This window comes from Pelodiscus sinensis, chromosome 1 (genome assembly GCF_052426305.1).
Source record: "Pelodiscus sinensis isolate ZL-2025 chromosome 1, ASM5242630v1, whole genome shotgun sequence".
Classification (NCBI taxonomy): domain Eukaryota; kingdom Metazoa; phylum Chordata; order Testudines; family Trionychidae; genus Pelodiscus; species Pelodiscus sinensis.
The window spans coordinates 146,390,392-146,412,616 of record NC_143052.1 but is presented as its reverse complement, the minus strand read 5'-3'; the positions used below and the strand labels follow the sequence as shown (position 1 = coordinate 146,412,616).

The 22,225-nt window shown below is 44.8% G+C and overlaps 1 protein-coding gene across 4 annotated transcripts in view; it reads right to left on the bottom strand.

Moving 5' to 3' along the window:
- Window positions 1-15,943: 15,943 nt before the first annotated feature.
- SPICE1 (spindle and centriole associated protein 1) overlaps window positions 15,944-22,225 on the bottom strand; it is a 32,481-nt gene continuing 26,199 nt past the window's right edge. For 2 of the 4 annotated variants that reach the window (XM_075905029.2, XM_075905049.2), the window contains 3 exons: window positions 20,922-21,024; window positions 19,118-19,205; window positions 15,944-18,263 (listed from right to left, as the gene is read on the bottom strand). In XM_075905029.2, the coding sequence (XP_075761144.2) occupies window positions 18,210-18,263; window positions 19,118-19,205; window positions 20,922-21,024 (245 nt within the window). In that variant the 3' untranslated portion in view covers window positions 15,944-18,209. Of the gene's footprint in view, window positions 18,264-19,117; window positions 19,206-20,921; window positions 21,025-21,046; window positions 22,188-22,225 lie in introns of those variants that run through there. The other 2 variants (XR_012897133.2, XM_075905042.2) reach the window with 2 other exon arrangements.

Genomic DNA, 22,225 nt, shown 5'->3' with positions numbered 1-22,225 from the left:
GTCTATGTCACGTGGGGGACGTCTGGCTTGGGCTGCTCCTGCACCCCCGCCCTGAAGTGGTTTCCCTACTGGGTTCACCAGCTGGCCCAATGAGTCTCAGCTCTGGACACATTGTTCCAGCCCCCAGTCCTGACAGTGTGAACAAGGACACAAAGTGCCAGCAACTGAGCCTCGCAGTGCAGAACGGCACTTAGTTCCCACTAAGTTTTTCCACCCATGTGCAGAATAAATTGTGTTATGTGCATCAAAGCATGTGTGCATGTGGACCACCAGTAGAAACACATGCTGCTGGCTATGGGCACACCTACAGGACCATTGGTTGCTTTTTCAGTTTTGTTTTTGGGGGTTTTTTGAGTTACAGACTAACACAGCTACCCCCTCTGAGACTGCTAATCAGCTGGGCATCATTTAATCTCTTCTGGGTGGCTGCCCAAGCCCTCAGTTGACAGGGAACACTGCTCAGAACTGGGCAGGATGGTTCAGTAAAGAGAGTTGCTGCCCTTCAGTGACTGCGATCTCCTTGAAGATAGATGTTGGCAATTGACATGTGCCAGGTAAAACAAGACCAGTTGCTTGAATTTGAAGATCAAAAGAAAACCAAAAAATGGTTTACTGTATTTGTGTTTTCTGGGAGAAGCTTGTTAGGCAACAACACATGGTCTGCAAAAGATGACTGAGAAGGTAACTGAACTAGAAGGAGCCAGGAAGTTAAGGAGGACTTTGTAGTAGTGTGGGTGGGTGGGCGGGGGGGTGTTAGGAGAAAGGGCTTTAGATTAGGGAGTTCAGTAGTGGGCATTTCTTCAGGGACAGAGAAATAGGTCAAGGCCAGGGCACCCAAAATAGAGTGCTCCTGCTCCAGAACATAGTTACCGCTGGACTCTGAAGAGGGATATGCTGCAATCCTTTACAGGCTCGGGATAAGAGGTTCTGGATTGCAGATTCTGTGCATTTGTCTACAGCAGGGAGGATGAGTCATTGGTACTGGAGAGAACAGGAGCCGTAAGCGCACACAAACAGACAGATCCTGTAACCTCTTGGTTTGAGCACTCATGGGTGGGGGGGGGGGGAGAGGGAAGGGGAGATGCCTGAGATCCCTTCTCACTACCCCAGTATTGTTTTAATTAGTTATCCACAGTGAACAACTTCAACAGAAATGCCTGAGGGAGACCCACATCTGACTATCGCAAAACGTGGAAAATCCCTGATCAGGTGGGAGGCATACTTGAACTAGGTGAGTGCTTCAACCATTGGGCTAAAAGTTATGAGGAAGCCCCTCTTGTTTTTCCCTCCCCACCCTCCTCAACAGGCAGCTGAATAGCTATCTTCTCCCAGTTTATTAATCACTCTGGGACTTGGATGACAGTTGCCTGGGTGGGTGACTGGAATCAGGCATAAGTGCACATGCAGAACCATATGCACCTAGAAACTTTTAATGCAAAAACATAAGTGCCAAGTGAATTTAGGCACCTATAGGGATCAGCAGGAGCTTTGTGCAAAATGGGATTTAGGCACCTAACACAGGCCCTAGCCACTTACTTTGGTGTATAAGTGGGAGCTGAGCTTTTTAGAAAATCTTGCCCAATATGAAGATAATATCTGCTGAACCAGGTTTATGTGCCTGTGCCTTCTAATTATTTTATAGGCAAGCACAGTTCCCAGAAAATTTCCTGCATGCCCACATTGATTAAGAAAAAGGAAAGATTTTCGTTTTGAGAAGTCCAGATATTAAACCCTAGTACTCAGGATTGCCACCAATTTATAAATCTCAATCTTCATAATTACCGATCTCAACACTATGTTCTGCTATTTTAATGTCTAAAGTTCAGCAAACCACTATTGCATGTTGGAGTCTGTTTACCTTCCTATTGGGAATACCTGAAGCTGCACTACTTGTTTCCATGCAAACTGTTTTGTATTGTCTATTCCCCAAACACCTAGCCAATACCTCTATCTGTTTACATGTCTATCCTGAACTCTCCCATCCTCCTCCAACCAGGGAAAGCGCTTTGGCAAAGCACTTAAGTATATTCCTAATTTTAAGAACATCTGTTCTTCATCCTTACTTAGCAAAGCACTTGAGCATAGATTTAGTTAAGTGTAATCCGATTTGATTATTTACCTGTGGCTCTCAAAGTGTTTTATGATTGGGAGTACGCAGGAGACACTCCTCTCAGTCTCCTGGTTTTTAAAATAGAGATCTTCTTGGGATGTGTGTGTGTGGGGGGGGGGAGATACAGAGAAAATTGTGGGGAGAACCCAGACACAATATATATCCCCAGACTGCCCACACTGTGATCAGATGACAGGCACCAGAGTCAAGTTGCAAAAGTTTATTAATAAGAACTTATTCAATATTTGGATTGGCTCTGGAGACTGAGCCAGTGTTGGCTTGTAGAGAAACTGCTCAGCATCAGAACTTGAATTGTTGAAGATTATGCTACTCTTGTCTCACAACTGTGTAGCTTGGCTCACAAGAAGTGCCACAGAGTGGCCAGAAAGACTTCTCTCCTGCTGTAGCTTGTAGCCCAGAGAGAAGTGCACTGGCGTACGTACTGGGACTAGGAGTGGTGGGGGCACTGCCACACCCTATAGTTTGAAGTGGCTTCCTTTATATACAAGGTTTACAGTTTGGTTCAATATCGCTCAGCCAGGGGCACCAACAGGACTGGCAGGCCCCTGGGCAATGTGGGCTGGGCCCAGCTCCATGCTCCTGGAAGGGGCAGGACCTCGGGTGGAAAGGGCAGGGCCTTGAGCAGAAGGGGTGGGGCAGCCAGCGCTCAGTGCTGCCTGGACCACTGTGGTGCTCCCTCCTGTTGGCCCTAAGAGTGGGCAGTGCATCACCCAGCACACAGGAGCGGATTCAAAAGGGCCCGGGGCTCCGGCTGCTACTGTGCCCAGGGCCCTTTGGAATTGCTGAGTCCCAGGGCAACTGTCCTCTTTGCCAATCTTCTCCCCTCCCCTTCCTTGTCAGGGGGGCCTGCTCTCAGGAGCCCTGCTATACACATTGTTCCAGCGCCATTGTGCACTAGGTTAGGCTCCACCAGGAGCTCATGCTGCTTTTACCTGTCCTGTACATTTCCAGGCAACCTGGAATCAACCAAGGTCTCATATGCCTGTTCCGCAGGACAGGCACCTATCACGCCCCATTTTATATGAGAGGACAGTGAGTCACATCAGCTAAAGGTGAGACTAGAATTCAGTAAAAACCATGTCTCATTCACCGAACCATACTGCTCCTGGAAATGTAGGCACTAATCCTGTCTTTAGTTGCCGGCAGCCTGGGAGACATGGCTGAATTTCCCTGGGCAATTGTCACACCTGTGCAGTGTACTGCCCCCATATAGGAAGAAGAGAATATGCCCTTGTGCTTAGGATCACAGCCTGGGATTGAGCAGTAAAGGGGATCTAGCCTATGCAGTACTACACCCTGGCAACGTGGTGGCAGCAAAAAGCCATGTGGTAAGGGGCAAGGGTGGGCAGGAAGCAGCTATGAAGAAAATCAGATGATTCAGTTTGCCATTGTGGGCTGTATTGCCCAGATGGGTGTATTCCTAGTATCAGACTATTTGCCATATGTATTAACAGCCAGAAAATCCTCTGGCAACTGGGTTGCATATTTTTGTGCCCTTGCTGAATAAAGAATCTAGTGCAGGGGTGGGCAAGATATGGCCCACAGGCTGGATCTGGCCCACCAAGCCAAGCCGTTTGGTTTGGCCTGCTGCCACCCTGCTACACCCCCAGATCAACTGACACCTGGGGTTAGGGGAGTGCACAAAGTCATTCGCTGTTCAAAATGGGTGGCGGTTCCCTCTAGGTGTTGTGCACTCCTGGGAGGGCAGGGGTGAGAGACTTCACACACTCCAACCCCTAGGCCCCAATTGTCCTGGGGCCAGGGGAGTGTGAAAAGTCTCCTTCCCCCACCAGGGGCATGTGGTACCTAGAGGCCTTCAACCTTTTCTACATGAGGCCCCACCCCTTCCAAGGGCAGAATTGGCTCATGGTCACTACCCCCAATCTGTGAAGTGGTCCCCCTGCAAAGATTATTGCCCACCCCTGACCTAGCATAATCTTCCTGCCTACTTGATTACTTGAGCAGAGCCAAGCCCAGCCTCAGCATCTCCTTCACCCAGCTCCTTCCTGGCATTCCCTCTGGTGTTCTCTGTGCATATTGCACTTACTCCTGTTTTACTAGTTCTCCAGGGAACAGCAGTCTGAAGGTGAGGAATAATATCCCAAGCTCTCTTGAATGAGGAATGTGTCTCTCTGAAAACTCAGGGCATATCCCCAATCTCACATAATGTTCCCACTGAGGTTGTTAACATCGATGTACAGGAGACAGGCTGACTGTCAACAGCTCCACAGTTGCTGGTTGTAATTGTGATCTCCATTCCCAGGACATATACCCTATTTCTTGCTTCCTCATCCAGCCCATAAAAGCAGGTTGCCCCAAGAACAAGGAGCAGGGAGTCCCATTGTGTGTGTAATGTGCCCAGAACAAGGGGCACATTAAAATCCAGATCGGCAAAGGCAGCTCATTTAATTTGTTTTTAGACACTACTACATTTAAAGCATGGAAAAAATGGCTCATTTGTAATGGAGAGTAGAAAGCCCTGCTGTGTGCGCATCATGACAAGAGATCAGCCTGCCTTACTGGATCCTAGGGGGTGCCTCTTGGCACACAGAGAAGGATCTGCTCCAGCACCTTATTTCCTGCTTCTTTCTCACCCTCTTTACCTGTGCCCAGGTGCCTGTATCCAGGGACGTAGGGTGACCAAAGGCAAGTACTTACTCTAATCCAGACAGGTGCCTCTTTAAATAAATAAGAAAGATGCTGAAAGACCATCTGATAGCCAGAGTCAAAACGTCTACCAGGTTCAAGCGGGGAACTGGCTTGTTCTCTGCTCTCATCCTCGTCTTGGTCTCAGCCTTGTGCCGATTTGCAGGAAATCATAGGTCCAGATTGCTGATTGTGGGCTTTTTACTATTGATTTTATTATTAAGTGTGGACAAATTTGTACCAAAAAATCAGAGGTGGGAGGCCAAAGGAGCTGGCGCCACAAATGAGCTCACTTCCCCTTCTCCCATAGGCCCCCCGGTAATACATGTGCTACATTTATACCCTAAAAACCTACACACCTGTCTCCTCTGAACTTGCAGCCATAGATTCCAAGGCCCTTGTGATCATCTAGTCTGACCTTCTGTATAATACAGGCCAGAGAACTTGCCCCAAATAATTCCTAGAGTATCTCACGCTTGTTATATTTACTCCTTAAAACACAAGAATTAGGGGTCACCTAATGAATTAATAGGCAGCATGTTCAAAATGAACAAAAAGAAGTATTTCTTCACACAACAGTCAACCTGTGGCAAACTCTCTGCCAGAGGACATTGCGAAGGCCAAGACTATAACAAGGGTCAAAAAAAGAGCTAGATAAATTCACGGAGGAGAGATCCACCAATGTCTATGGGCCAGGATAGGCAGGGATGGTGCTCCTACCCTCTGTTTGCTAGAAGCTGAGGGGGACAGCATGGGGTGGATCACTTGCCTGTTCTGTTCATTCTCCCTGGGGCACCTGGCATTGGCTTCTGTCGGTAGACAGGATTCTGGGCTAGATGGACCTTCAGTCTGACCCAGTACGGCCGTTCTTACATGCTAGTTAAGATGGTAATGACAAATGGAATTGACTCGCACAGAAAAGGAAATTAGCTTATTGCTTCTTCTCCTAGAGCAGCTGTGCCTCATGTGGTTTTCTGGTAGCATAGGTATTGTTTAGAAGCACTGAGAAGCCTGAGACACAGCTGTCAAAGCCAGTCCTGCCTGCCCAGAACTCCTGGAAGCCTGCTCAGTATAATTTCTTCCCTTGAGACCTTCTAGCAGACAGAGAATCATTGGGAGCTGGGGTAGCAATCCAGACACACTCTCCTCTCTGTGGTTTCAGGATGGTCTTACTTGTGATGTCTGTACATGCCTTGTTTCTCCTACTGCTGCTGCTTCAGTCAGGTGAGTGGATGAGGGTAGAGATAAGGGTGTTTTGTGTTCTCGAGTTCAGAAGAAATGCTGACGAGGCTTTTATGCATCTGTCTGAATATTCAACTATTGAAACATACAGAGACACTTATTTCAATGTGCATTTGAATGATCATATCCAGATTTGGAGGGAAAAGGAAATTATCTTTGTAGAAATTTAGAATCACAGATGTTAGTAAGGTGGACCTATTAAGTCACATCTAGTCCATCCCCATCTGGGCACCAGCTCAGGCTTATGCCCTGAATATTTTTTCAGTGCTTTGTCCAGTCTAGTTTTAAATTGTAACAAGGAAAGGGTCTTCCACCCATTTTCCAGAGCAACTATTCTATAGCTCCAGTCATCTCACTTTCACAAAGCATTTCCTGAGATAGTGAATGAAATTAAACATAGGGAATTTAGACTTTCTCCTAGTTACACCATTGTGCGTCACTAGAGATGATTCCCCCCTCCTCCTATCACAGTAGGTTGCTTACTAGCAAATGGATAGTTTTATAAATAAATTAGAAATACAGGTAGTTCTAAATTATTGTAAGTTTTTAAAATGTTGTAAAGTACTTGGAATGCACAATAAACATCAAATAAGTGATTTCAACAGGCTGTTACCATGGCAGATTTTACAAACCGCATAGCCTAGAAAAAGAATTTGTTAATCTGAGGTTAAGTTTATAAGGTTGCCCTGGTAAATTAAAAGAAACTAATTTAGAACACTGTAGTTTTCTAGTGGGAGGCCAGTAAATTCTACAATACAATCAGGCTGCGTCTAGACTGGCATGATTTTCCGGAAATGCTTTTAACAGAAAAGTTTTCCGTTAAAAGCATTTTCGGAAAAGAGCGTCTAGATTGGCACGGACGCTTTTCCGCAAAAGCCCTTTTTGCGGAAAAGCGTCCGTGCCAATCTAGATGTGCTTTTCCACAAAAAAGCCCCGATCGCCATTTTCGCGATCGGGACTTTTTTGCGGAAAACAAATCTGAGCTGTCTACACTGGCCCTTTTGCACAAAAGTTTTCCGCAAAAGGACTTTTGCCTGAACGGGAGCAGCATAATATTTCTGCAAGAAGCACTGATTTCTTACAGTAGGAAGTCAGTGCTTTTGCGGAAATTCAAGCGGCCAGTGTAGACAGCTGGCAAGTTTTTCCGGAAAAGTGGCTGATTTTCCAGAAAAATTGGCCAGTCTAGATACAGCCTCAGAGTAAAAAAATTTGTGCTTGTGAAAGAATAGGAATTATGGTTAAAAAAAAATAACCACAAAATCCTTTCTCTCTGCCCCCACGCTATTCCAATTGGTACCCATCTGGAGCTGGCCTGTCTCCCACGGTATGTGTGAGTCTCCATCTAACGTTTGGACAGTGGGCAGTCATGTTTGGTATCTGGTTGTCTGTGGTGTAGATATTACTATAAATACAGTAGATAAAACAGGTTGTTTTATGGGTAGGGTGATCATGTGTGTCTGGAAAATAGAATGGTCCCCATTTCCAGGGCCTGTCCCTGACATAAATCCATCCCAGAGAATACTGCTAGGAGAGGTAGCCCCTGTACACAGGTGGTGAGTTGGTTTCATCAGCTCTGTACCATCCCATAGCAACTACATTCACAGGCAGTATTCTGGGTCTAGGGTGGAGGCACATGGGCAAGGGCTGTGGCAAGAGCAGACCAGCATCTTGTGATTCTGAGCCCCTGCAAAGCCTTCAAGGGGCTACTGAAGCAGCAGTGCAACTTAGTCTGTCAGGGACCACACAAGGCCCTGAATAGGGGAGATGCAAACTGCCTCCCCCTCTGTTCCTGTGCTAGGATGAGTCTGTCTCCCCCCCCCCCCAGTGTTTGCCAATCTTGGTAACCAGTGCAGACTGAAGGCTAAAAGATGCTGAGATGGAGAAATGAACTGGCCCTTACCCAACCTGCTGATGCTGCTTGTTTCACACAACTCCCAACCCAGTGAGGAGATGCTCTTACAAGCCAGAAAACTGCCAGTTGTGGAGGCCCAGGCCATCTGCTTACCAGCTTACAAACCTCATGTGCTTGCAAAGCAGCAACAGAGCTGCTCTTTGCCCTGCCGCACTGCCACAGAGGAAGTGGGGAAAGGCAGCTCACTCCCACATGAATGCCCTTCCCACCACCTATGGTGCCTCAGTGTTTTTCACAGCAGTAGCTCTGGCCCCCAAGTCTGGGAGCAGTAAGTGTCCAGGCTACAGTCCCTTAGGTTTAGGGAAATAGTGGCACAGGGCCTTGGAATAAGTAGTAGAGACCATGTGAAACGGGAAGGAGGTAACAGTGGCACATGGAACATAACACAGAGACTGGGAGGGTAGCTCAGGAGAAGCAAGCCTGTAAATCTAATGTTCAAGGCCAGGTCCAGAGTGGCTGCTGCCTGAGACTATATCTATACTGCACAGTTATTTTGGAATAAGCTATTCCGGAATAGTTATTCTGAAATAGCACATCTACATTAGGGAAGCCTGCCTCTGACTAATTTTGAGGCTTCTCTGCAGTCTCAATTTGGAGCCCCAGGAGGAAGAACTCAGAATGGCCCTGATGAGAGACTATTTCAAAATAGCAGAAGTGGAGCATCTACACACACCTTATTTCAAAATAAGTGTTGTTCTTTGTAAAATGAGGTTTACAAAAGTCAGAATAAGCCGTCCGTTATTTCAAAATTACTTCAAAATAATGGAATTGCTGCATAGAGGCTTACATTGTTATTTTGGAATAATGGCCGTTATTTCAAAATAACTTTGCTGTGTAGACACACCCTGAGTGAACACATGACTAAATCTGTGCGCCATTCCCAGAGGCTGCAGAAGAACTAAGGGCACAGCCCTTCAGCAGTGTTACCTTACCCTGCTATTTCTCCTTCGTTGATGGCACAGATGACCTTTTCTTCTCCTGGGAGAGGGAGGATATCAAGGAGGAATATGAGGTGGAAGATGATCGGGAATACTATCAATACTTTTTAACACTTCATGATTTCTATGAGTTTTCGCCAAAGGTGGTTTACCATTTTAGCAACAATCAGGAGCAGCTAGAAGAGCAAAGCTCCCAGTACGAGGGGAGAGTAAGGGTAGACTCAGAGGCCATCTCCCAGGGGACACTCTCACTCTTGTTGGAGCATGTGAATTTTCTTGACCAGGCAACATACAGATGCACAGCTACCAACTCAAAGGGAAGGGGAGAAAGGATAATCAAGCTCATTGTGGATGGTAAGAACGTTTGTCTGTATTTCTACTTCACATTGCATGTCTGTGTCTGATCGCTTCCTGAGAACCCAGGGTCAGACTTCCATGGGGCCAAAAGGGTGCTACCTGTTATCTACCAGAGAGACTGGAGAATGAGACCGTACACCTAACCAGCTTGTTATAACAAGGAGGAGACCTGTGGCACCTTAGACTCGCAGATTTATTAGGGCATAAGCTTTCGTGGGTGAAACCCACTTCATCAGATGAACTCATGACCAGCTACTCCACAGTGGAGTGAATTCATCTGATGAAGTGGGTTTCACCCACGAAAGTTTATGCCCTAATAAATCTGTGAGTCTCTAAGGTGCCACAGACTCCTCCTTGTCTTTGCAGATACAGACTAATGCAGCTAACCCTCTGAGACTTATTTTTTGCATTCTGTCTTTGAGAAGACAGAGCCCTGAAGAAAGGGACAGAAATCTAACTTGGGCGTGGCTGATTGTCACTCCCCAGCTCTCGATTAGAGCCCCAGTCTACACTAACTGCTAGCCCAATGGTTAGAGGACTCACTGAGGATATAGAAGGCTAGGGTACAAGTCTCCTATGTGCTTGGTGTGGGGCAGGAACTTGAATCTCCCACATCCCAGGCACATGCTCTAGCTCTGGGCAAATGGAAGGGAGGGAGGGGATCACCATCACCTTCCCTGGCATCTTTTGTGTGATTTCCAATGTGCTCAGAGCAAACTTGTGGGATGAGTCCTGCAGGCAATACAGTTGGGGAATGCTCAGCTCATGAGGCCTACATATAAGTTGGGTGCTGAGTTCCTGGACAGTGTCAGGATTTCGACGGGAGCATGCAGGCCCAAACACTGAGAGCATCGTCCACTCAGGCACTGGGCAGTTAAGTGCCTACAGCGACAGTTAAGTCCTTTGTGCGAATCCCACCCCTGGGCTCCTAAATCCCATTAACTTTCACCGAGGCTTACAAGGAGGTTGCTGGGCTAATGAGGCTGACAAAGCCTTCTGAGTGGGATTGATGGGGCAACATGGACTGTGGAATCTCTAACTACCTAAGTATGAATTAACAAAAAATGTAAGTTAGGGAGGCTTCCTGTTAAATATTATATACATCATTTAAAATTCCACCAAGAGGATTTCAAAAGACATTTCTCAAATGCTGATCAATTTCCTTCAGCCTTCCCAGCAACTCTGCTATCCTGTGAAAGTGATCACACAACTCAGAGCCCAAAGAGTAGGATTTGTCACACCGGATCCAATCTAAGGTCCCCCAGGCCAATCTCCAGCCATGGCCAGCACTAGGTGCTTCTGAGAGAGGTACAAGAACCCCCAATAGGTAAGAGGTGGGATAATCTGTTCATCCACCCCATGGAGAAGTCGTCTTCTACTTCTCCAGTTAGAGACTGGCTTCATGCTTCAGGGATTAAGTTTATATCCCAGTACGGTGGCTCAGTCCCTGCCTCAGCAAATTAGAGGCAACCTGAGAAAGGCTCGTATGTGTGAGGATGGCTGGCTACACTTTACGTTACAGACATGTATCACAGACATTCCCAGCTTAACATACAGACTGAACAACATTTCTCTTTGATCACTAAGGCGCCCCAGCGCAATTCATGCTGGGAGTGTCATTGGCAACATACTAATTGTTTTGTTTTCCACTGTAATTAGATGCTGAAGAGCCACAGGTGCAGTTCAGCACAGTGAATGATAAAATTGTGGCTCTGTGTGCCTCTGAGGGCTGGTATCACATGCCCAGAGTGGTATGGCACAACCGAAAGGAGGAGGATCTGACCAGCTATTCCACAGTGGAGATCCTAGAGGAGAAGAAAGATGGTGCTCATCGCGTGGTGTCCACCCTGAAATATTCTGTGAAACTCAATGAGATATACACCTGCTATATTAAAGAGGAAGATGAGCATAATCAGCCAGTTAGATCCATTCACAAGATCCCAAGTGAGTGCTTTTTCTGGGAGATGATAGTGGAAAAATGGGATTCTCCCTATGATCTCACTGTAAGACAGTCCAATGGCTAGAACACAACACAGGGATACAGGCAGCCTGGATTCTCAGTGGCACAGTGATGACCAGCTGCTGTGGGACTTCAGGGAAGGTATCTCTATACGTCAGTTCTCCATCTGAAAACTGGGATCATGTTACTGATCCACTTCTATGAGGCACTTTGAGATCGGTGGTGAAGAGCTGTAGAAAGGACTAAGGCCCAGATGCACAAACATATTTAGGTTCCTAACTTCTTCTGAAATCCATTGAAGTTAGGATCCTCTATATCTTTGTGGAGTTGGGCCTACATATTAATTATCACCTGACTGGATGTCTCCATTGTACACCTATTATCCTCCATCTCCGTAAAATGGGATATGGGAGGAGACCTTGCCTAAACCAGTACGAGTTTTCTAATGGTTGAGTTGAAGGTTTTGTGTCCCACGGAAGAGCACGGGAAGGAGGAGGCTCAGATGTGGAGCAGCAGCAATCTCAGCCCCCACCTTTAGTAACATTTGCTATATGTGAACTGACCAATAAAACATGGTGCTGAGGCTCAGGTAGTTGCTGGTGTAGCCTTTGCTTGGGTTCCCCAGCCTTTGGGCAGCAAAATCCATCATACTTGGTTATCCATCAAAGCCTCAGGCTTAGTATTAAGAGCAGAAATTTAGAAAGTTATGTGCACAAAAGCAGCAGAGTCGACAACTTTCAGGTGCTTCCCCAAGCTATGCATAGCAAAAAAAGTCAAAACTTTTCTAGCTAGGCCCCTGTTAGAGAACAGAAATGCGGGACCCATAGGACATTCATTGGAGACTGGAACTTTCCTGGCTACCTATTTTCAGGTCCTAGCACTGTGGAATATTGGCACAGCTCAGACTCACCCACCACACTCTTCTTTTCCTTTTTCAGAGAGGAAGTACCATCACAAGTATGGCCCCTACTAGAGCCCTGCTGGAAAGAACTGTCATCTGCAAATAGGAGCCACCAACAAGGAAAGTAACAGAACACCACTGGTTATCACCTATAACCCCCAGCTAAAACCCCTCCAACACACCATTGACAATCTAAAACCTATCCTGGACAACAACCCCTCTCACAGACTTTGGGAGACAGACCAGTCTTTGCCTATAGAAAGCCCCCCAGCCAGAAGCAAATACTCACCCGCAGACACATCCCACCCTACAGATACACTTACCCAGGAACCAAGCCCTGCAACAAACTCTGTTGCAACTCTGTCCACACATCTATACAAGTGACACCATTACAGGGCCTAGCCACAGGAGCCACAACATTAGGGGCTCATCCACCTGCACATCCACTAATGTGATATATCTATCATGTGCCAACAATGCCCCTCTGGCCAAATTGGACAGTCTCTGTGTCAAAGGATAAATGGACGCAAATCAGACATCAGGAACAGTAACATACATAAACCTGTAAGAGAACATTTTAACCTCCCTGGACCTGGATTTAAAATTAGCCATCCTTCTACCAAAACAAAACCACACACCCTTCAAAACCTGATTACAAAGAGAAACAGCAGAACTATAATTCATTTGCAAATCCAATACAATCAGATTAGGTCTGAATAACCAATCTAAATCCTTATCTCACTACAAAGGCAGTTTCCCCTCTCTTGGTATTCACACCACCTCTTCAGCTGCTGTGAGTGAGCCATATCCACTCTGACTGAATTGGCCTCTAATACTGGCCCCTACACTTGACAACTTCCTTCTTTTCTATATCTATACACACATCCACCTCCCTCTGCAATTTCCTCTCTAATTCATCTGATGAAGTAGGTTTTATCCATGAAAGCCTATGCCCTAATAAATTGGTTAGGCTATGTCTACACAGAAGCATTATTTCAGAATAACTGAGGTTATTCCAAAATAACAAACAGAGTGTCTACACTGCAAGCCATTATTTCGAAATAATGGCGAGCTGGAGTACTTCTTACTCTGACTTCTGTAATTGTCATTTCACGAGGAGTAACAGAAGTTGAAGGAAGAGTGTTCCTTCATGTGGTCACCTCATCTCAAAAAAGATATATTAGCATTGGAAAAGGTTCAGAGAATGGCAACAAAATGATTAGGGGTTTGGAACGGGTTCCATATGAAGAGAGATTAAAAAGACTTGGACTTTTCATTTTAGAAAAGACGAGACTTTTCTAAAGGGGGCATATGATAGAAGTCTATAAAATCATGACTGGTGTGGAAAAGTGAATAAGGAAAAGTTATTTACTTGTTCCCATAACATAAAAACTAGGGGTCACCAAATGAAATAATAGGTAGTAGGTTTAAAACAAAAGAAAGTTTTTCGTCACTCAGCGCAGAGTCAACCTGTGGAACTCCTTGCCAGGGGATGTTGTGAAGACTAGGACTTTAACAAAAAAGAGCTAGGTAAATTCATGGAGGTTAGGCCCTGTAGCAGTAAATGCTTTGTATCAAGAATATAACACATATGTATCCATTTGAAACGTAATAACTATGTGAGTTGTGAATGTAACCATTTTGATGATGAGTTCACTCTGTACCATGTTGTAAAATGTTTAAGGAAGAACTGTGAAAAATCTTGTAAAATCTGTGTGTAAAGCATTTATGAGATGTTCTCAATATATGTCAATCATCTATGTATACTGTATATGTCAATAAGGCTAGATGCTCAAAATGGCGTCCAAGTCTCCATTTTGATCGAGTCTTAGTCTCTTACTTCCATAACCAAATCAGCTTATGTCATGTACCACACGTATCCCCAGGTGTGTGTTAAATATTTGAACATAATAAGATGCATACCTGTTGTAGTTTAAATGTAATAAGATGCATGTGTCATTATCCACTAGCCAATCAATTTAAAGATATGCAGAAGGAGCATTGGTGTTAGCCAATCAATTTGAATCATGGAACTCATGAATATTCATTAGCCAACTCTATATAAGTCTGTCCTGCAGCAGTTCGTTCTGTCCCTAGGCTTATCCTTAGGACTGCTGCGTCGGGTCCGTCGGGTTAGGAGAGAGAGTGAGGTCTATCTTGTCCTAGGTTTAGCATAATTGTATGAGAGGTCCTGTAAAGTATTTCTCAGGAGAAGCTAACGGAAGGTTATGCTTCCTCCATTTGGGTTCTAGTAAAGTCTTTCTAGAGTAAAGCTGACGGAAGGTTATGCTTTCTCTATTTTAGGTTAGGTTTAGTTAGCTTATCGTCATCGTGACTGTTCGGCAGGCTCCGTCGGTTGATGCATATCGGCCGTCATTGAGTGTGTCTGACGGGTGCATCGTGATAGGAATAGGGTTTTATTTTAGAATAGTTATATTAAGTTAGTACTGAGTCTTCCATCACCTGATCCTGCCGCACCGAAGAGGATCCGGAGACAAGGCAGCTTCGCGGAAGGCGAACCGGATGTCTTCGAACCCAACCTCCCTTCGAGGGATCACCTTAGCTGTTCCTCGCCCTAGGCTCTAAATCAGCCAAAGGCTTGAGGTCGCTAAGCATCAGACCGGGATCATCCGCCGAGGGACGCCTGGTTGTTCCTCACCTTAGGTTTTAAACTAGCCGAAGGCTTGAGGTCACCAGTGACACCACCATCGCCCTAGCGCCAACGACTCTGTAAGTTAGTATAAGGGAACATTGGGGGACTGCCCCTCAATGTTCATACGAGATGATGTCCTGTTAAATTTTATGTAAAACAATAGAGTCTTGTGGTTTAACGATATCAGAGCGTTTGTTTTAATTTACACGTCTATTTCCTTCTTTGGCTTCACACCCCCCCCTAGGTGATTAGATACTAGCTGCAGGGGTCCCAACCTGAAAGACCATCCCTATGCGGATGAGGACAACCTGCAGAAGTTGTTCCGGGGAGTCATTCTTAATGATTGTTCTGAATCTGTCATAAAATTTGTGTACCAGCCCATTATCTAGGATGGGTAGGAATGGTGTCCCTAACCTCTGTCCGGAAATGGATGACAGGAGAGGGATCAAGTGATGATTACTTGTTGTGTTCATTCCCGCTGGTGCATCTGGCATTGGTGACTGTTGGAAGGCAGAATACTGGGCTAGATGGATCTTTGGACTGACCCAGTACAGCTGTTCTTATGTGCTTATGATTTCCTGCTGTGTAGACAGAGCCAAAAGCCGAATTAAGCTATTTTGACTTCAGCTACTCAGTTGACGTAACTGAAGTTGCGTAGCTTAATGTGACTTTTGCCCTGATGTGTAGATGTGCCCTAAGTCTCTTAGATGCCACAGGACTCCTTGTTTGTTTGTTTTTCTCCTTCCCTCCATTCATTCCTACACTGTGGAACTTGAGAGCTGTTCCCCTTCTTATAATAGGTTTCTGGGTGTCTGGTTGGTGAGTCTTGCCCACATGCTCAGGGTTTAGCTGATCGCCATATTTGGGGTCGGGAAGGAATTTTCCTCCAGGGTAGATTGGCAGAGGCCCTGGAGGTTTTTCGCCTTCCTCTGTAGCGGGGTACAGATCACAGCTGGAGGATTCTCTGCATCTTGGGGTCTTCAAAGTATTTGAAGGCTTCAATATCTGAGAGATAGGTTAAAGGATTATTCTAGGAGGGGGTGGGTGAGATTCTGTGGCCTGCACTGTGCAGGGGGTCAGACTAGATGATCATAATGGTCCCTTCTGACCTTAAAGTCTATGAGGTTATAAAAATTATACAGCAATAACTACAAAGCTAGCTACCTAAGCATGCTATAACAAAATAAAAAGCTACAAACATCCTTTAATTATTAGATTTTATTTAGAGTTTATAATTAAAGACTAATACTTTAAATGTATCAAATCAACCTGTACAAGAGCACAGCCCCTGTATAGGTACTCACAGGATACAAAATGTAACAACTTCAGCAGCACCTGGGTCTAATACACGATGTAGTTCATCACTGTATCAGAGACCAAATGGCTTGGAGGCAAGAATTTCAACCTCTAATACACAGTTTAAGTTTACCACAAATGTGTTCCTAAAACAAGGAATCTTCAAGTCTGAAAGTCATAAGTAATGAGTTAACCATGCTCCAAGACCACCAGCAGCTAATGCTCTCAGCATTTTTTTTTGAGTTAATCCTTCTTACACACATTGCAACCCTATTTTGAGAAATGCCCATAGCTTTTAAATCCTATAAACATTCAAAAGGTATATAGGGAGGGAAATGCCAAAATAGAGAATTCCCTGTTAGGAGGGGAAATTCATAGTATTTTTAAATTGTCTATTCCCTTTATTCAGAAAATCCTCTATTTTTACATCATACCAGGTGAGAGTAGCAATTGGTCCACCAAGAACAAAGGAAGGATGAGCAGAATTAAGAGCATTGGCTCTTCTCATATGATATCTAATTCTTTCCAGTTTAAGAAACTGGAACAAATCTATGGAATTATGGAATGTGCTGAGACCTAAAAGGCTCATGCCTGTCTTGATATATTTTCAAACGTGTGACATGCTAGTTTATGACACAAATAAAGCACCGGATGTTAGGATTTTGTCCTGACTAAGCAGGATTGCCTGGTCTACCTAAGAGATGGAAAAGAAGTGGAAGAGTCCGAGGGTGACAAGCAGATGACCTATGAAGCAATACTGATGCCTTAAAGTATTAAGAATCTTTCACACTGAGGAAGGAACTCCTAACTACAAAAATGAGGGAGGGGCAGCTAAAAGTGAGAAACGAAACCCAAAAGAACTGAATGAACGAAGCGAAAAAACATAGTATAGGACCTGATCAAATGGTGTACATTTTTTAGTCAAAGGCAGCCTATGGTAACTTCATCAAATAAAAAAAACCAACCCATAATGGTAAGGGTGGTAGCAGAATCTGAAAAAAGTAAGAGATTTGCTCCTTTAAATATTCCCTCCCCTGAACATAAAGGAAAACCCTGCTTAGCTTCAGAGCTCAGAGCAGGGCTGCACAGAAGAGCTGATCTCCGTGGCAAAGAAGCAGTAAGAATGAAGTTGTAATGTGAGGCTGAAGGATAATTTGAGTGCCAAAAATCAGAACAGTAACTGCTCTTACGGTCCTGTGGACATGACTAACTCATCTGTTATGGTTTTCAGACAAGAGGATTCTCTTTGTACAAGAAGATAACTACAAAAACCAGTCACCACACTCTAAGCATAAGGATCTGGTTTATTTCTGATGCAAGCACTTACTCTGTGTCTCCACAAAATGATTCACCAATGATGTTCACCAACCTGTTCTGTTCGGCTATATCTACACTTGCACCCTAGTTCGAACTAGGGATGCAAATGTAGACATTTGAAATAGTCAATGAAGCAGGGATTTAAATATCCCGCGCTTCATTAGCATGATCTCGCCGGCGCGTTATTCCGAGCAACAGCTGCTTCGAAAGTGAAAGTTAGCACCCGGACGCGTTAGTTCGAACCAAGGGGTTTGGTTCGAACTAATGCGTCCCGGCACGCACTTTCACTTTCGAAACAGCCGTTGATCAGAGTAACGCGCCAGCGAGATCATGCTAATGAAGTGCGGGATATTTAAATCCCTGCTTCACTATTTCAAATGTCTACATTTGCATCCCTAGTTCGAACTAGGGTGCAAGTGTAGACATACCATTACATACACCAGCTCTTCTCAATTGATGGTCCTATTTATGTCCTTTGCTTTTGTTGACATGTACTGGAGATGGCTCATGAAAAAGATAGCTAGTGTCTTCTCCAGAAGCCCCTTTCTTCAGCATGCCTAATGTAGATGGATGCTGAGGCACAGAAATGGGCTAAATCAACCTCAATTTAGCCCCTTTTCTTCATACAGGAACGGGAATGCCACATTCCATTCCCACTTCTGAGTCCCACTCTCAAGGCTGCAATTGCATTAGTCTGAAGGTGAGCACAAGCATAGGCGGAGAGACCTCTGTGTGTGGAAGATAAACAAGTAGGTACTTTGAGAGTTAAAATTTATGTTTGGGGAGAGGAACTGCAGAAATCTACAGGAAGCTCACACACGAAATATAAAATAGAGTCTATGCGATTCAGTTTCAGTTACGTGATATGCATTGATAGTGCAAACCAGCCTTCTTCTCTTTGCCTCTCCACCTGCAGGACAGAGGAGTGGAGGAAGGAATTGAGGTGAGAGTTCATACACTTTCACTCCCACAAGTTTACCAGTTATTTCCAACTTCTACAGCCTAACTCCCCACTATGTGGTAACTACTACTGTTAACTTCCCTTTCTGCGATCAGCACCATAATGCCTCTCAAGAACAAAAATACTGATCAATGTCCCAGCAGACAGTGTTACTCTATAGCGTGTTCTTTCCCCTTTAAACAGAAAGCTCTGCAGGAAATATTACCCTCAGCGGGATACTGGAAACCTTGCTTCTGACCTTTTCTTCTTTAAATTTAAAAAAAAAAAAAAAAAAAAAAAAAGGTAACATTGAGACGAGCGAGCGAGTGCCAGCACAGACTATTGCCACAGATAGGCAAAGTATGTTCTGTGAAAGTTTGCCAGCCTCTTCACCTTATAGGTGGCTCTCCCAAAATGTATCCTAGTCTTCACTAATCCTGTTTGGTCTTTCAGTCATTGGCTGTTCCTAGTCAGACTGTCAGAGGTGCCAAATTCTATTGTAGTTTGATCATGTGCACTGGGAATACAGTCCTAGTGTTACTTCATTTGTAACTTGTAGTGCTTTAACTCAAGTCTCTAGAGGCAAGTGACTAGTTACACTAATACACTGCAACAGATTCACCCACATACTGTCCAGATTCTGAGTTCTGTTATTAATCAGAGTAATTTTTTACTGGAATTGATTTACTGTAGACTTACCCTGGTATCTACAGAGCACAATCCGGGCCACAGTATGTCAAGAATTCTCATTACACGTGTAGAGTACAGCAGTGAAAGCCCATAGGTGAACAGGATGCTAAAATGCTGCCATATTTAAGTCTTACCTTTGTCCTCTGATTGGCAGGTGTCAATTTCATACTTCCTGAAGAGGTACTTAATGGAGAACAGGTCTTGCTAGAGGCACCTGTAGATCTATAGGCATATGAGGTGAGGTGGAAAAGACAAGGAGGAAGTGAATATTAGTACAAGATTAGAGACATGCACCTGGTATTTACCACAACAGCCTCCAACAAATCACTTAAATCTGTGTCACAAGCAGTGCTGTTATGCCAACTGCAAATACTGAAAGTTGGCAAAATGGAAAACATCCACCTTTGATAATCTCCACCTTTACCTCAAACAACTAAATTCCATCTTTTTTGTTTTTTTCGAGTATTACCCATTTTGTTATCACAAGGGCTACTGTCCATCAAGTCAACATGTTAGAAGTAAATTCAACAGGAAGTGACTTCATTGCCTCTCTTATGCCACACTGCCTGCCTGCAATACTAATTCCTTGGGGCTGGCCTTCACAAGCTATGAAAAATTGAATGCCCTGTGCAATATAATAAGCTGTCCTAAGCCCTTGTGGAGGTACCACTAGGTCAAGGGAAGAATCCTTCCATTGACCTAGCTACTATCTCTTGCAGAGGCAGATTTTGTAGAGTGACAGACAAACCCTTTCAATCACTGTAGTAAATGTCTACACTAGAGCAGCACAGCATTTCTAGGGTAGACAGCCTACCCTAGTTGGCCTTCTGTGGAGTCCAAGCCAGAATTTAAAGTGGCTTAGAGCTGCAGGATAAACACCACCTCAGGTGGATAGCTGGTAAACACAAATGCATAAAAAAAGCTCTCTCTGGTAATAGGAAGGTAGTATTTTTACTCACTTTCCCAGCAGAGGTGAATCAAGAGTCTGATATAATAATGCATATGCATAAGAGGACACCATTAAGGTTGCACATGCAGAATGCAAATCACTAGTCTTCCTTTAAGTTCTCGTTGTGATTCAAAGATGCTTGACAAAGTAGATTTTATGCTAGGCCCTATATCAGTTATTGAGTATTATTTTTAAAACACTTCTCTCTCAACCCTAAAAATCACGATGAACTATGGTATGTAACATGTTTGTTTGCCTCTTCTCCTGCTGCCAGTGCCTATGTAAAACTTGTCTTGCCCTAGGAGTTCCCAGCCTGTTCTAAACAGCATCTACACATGCAATATTTTCCCTCATATCTTACCTACTCCTAAATCCTTAGGATACGTCTACACGCAGGGCTAAAGTTTAATTAAGCTTCGCAACTTCAGCTACGCCAATTGCGTAGTTTAAGTCAAAATGGCTTAACTCGGCTTTAGGCACTGTCTACACAAAAGGAAGTCAAAGGAAGAACACTCTTCCATCGACTTCCCTTACAGTCTGAGTAAGAAGTCCTCCAGTTCAGCATTATTTTAAAATAAAGGCTTGTAGTGTAGATGCACTTTTTCTTATTTCATAATAACTGACATTATTCTGAAACAATGCTGCTGTGTAGACATACCCTTCGAGACCTGTCTGTTCTTGTTTACAGTTCCTTCTGCCCAGAGAACCATTCATATCCAGAAGGCATTGACATATGACATCTGTCACAAACGGTCAGCAGGGATCAGTCAATCAGCCAAGAGGGTTCCACCAACACTTGCTAACAGTGAGCTCAATAACAGAGTGGCAAGTGTCTTTCAATGTCCATATCTCATTTCTACAGGCTAGACTGTGATGAAACCATAGAATGCCAATCATATCTGGGAAAATATGGTAATTTAATACAGTAGGAAAACTCTCTCATCAATTGTTTGTCACCAACTCAGACAATCTAATTATTTGGTTTTTACCTTCTTACGCTGGCCCCACTGGCAGGAGAAGGAGTATCTCCTTTGGAGCTGTCCATAGTTTCTGCCACTGGAATAGACACCTCAATTGTCCTCTTTACATTTTCTAAAGAATAAAGGAGTATTATTTAATTCTGGTGAAGGTGCAATAACTCCTCCATTCATATATGATATAGCATCTTTCATTTCTGTTCTTCTGTTTTAGGTTTTTACTTCCCCTATTTTTTAAGTTTACTGTTTATATTTATATTGCAATGGCACCTTCAGACTTCACTCAGGGATTAGGATCCCATTGTGCTAGGCACTGTACCACCTCCCTACAAACACCTTTATATGCTTTTCCAGTGGTTTGTTACCAAATGGCCTCTCCCTCTTCTTAATTTTGCTTGCCATTCCACTTAGATACTTCAAGAATGGAATGAGAAGAATAGTGAGAACGGATTCTGCAGGACAGTTTACATAAAATAGTTTGGGAGCTAATCTGTTGACCTTGGACTAGCAGGAATAATAAATTTTGCATTGACTTTCCTCTAATACACGGTCGGGCAATAATTTTTGATTGGGGGGCCACTCCAAGAATGTAGTAAATGGTTAGGAGCCGCACTCTTGCATTATACTAATGGAGGAGGTGTGGGGGTCTGGGCTGGGGGTGGTGGTGCAGAAGGGAGCTTGAGGTAAGGGATTGGGGTGTGGGATCTGGAGGGAGTTTGGGTGAAGGAGGGGATTGTGACCTTAGTCAGCAAACTGCGGTGCAGGAGGGGGTGCAAGGTCTGGGAGGGGTGTGTGATCTGAGACAGGGGTACTGGAGTTTGGATTGTGGCCTGGGACAGAGCATTGGGGTGCAGGATCTAGGAGGGGTATAGGTGCAGGAGAGGATTCTGGCCTGGGGAGGGGTGTAGAAGAAGGGAGTGCAGGATCTGGGAGGAGGTTGTAACCTGGGGCAGGAGTGGGTGCAGGAATTTGGGTTGTGACCAGGGACAGCAGACTGGGGTGCAAGGTTTGGGTTGTGACCTGAGGAGGGGCGTAGGAGGGGATGCAGTGTCTGGGAAGGGGCATGGGGGCTGGAGCAGGGATGCAGAAAGTTTGGGTTACATGGAATAGGAGGGCAGAGGGTTGGGGGAGGGAGGGAGGGGCTGGGGTGCCAGAGGCAGGCTTTGGCTGGTAGACCTTACCTGGGTAGGTCCTGGCCAGCAGCCCAGCAGGTTCCTTAGCCAGGGTCCCTGCTTTCCACACCCCCAAGCTGCAGAGGCCATGTTTGCTGCTGAGAGCCTGGGGGATAAGCAGGGGAGGGGCACTTCACATACTGC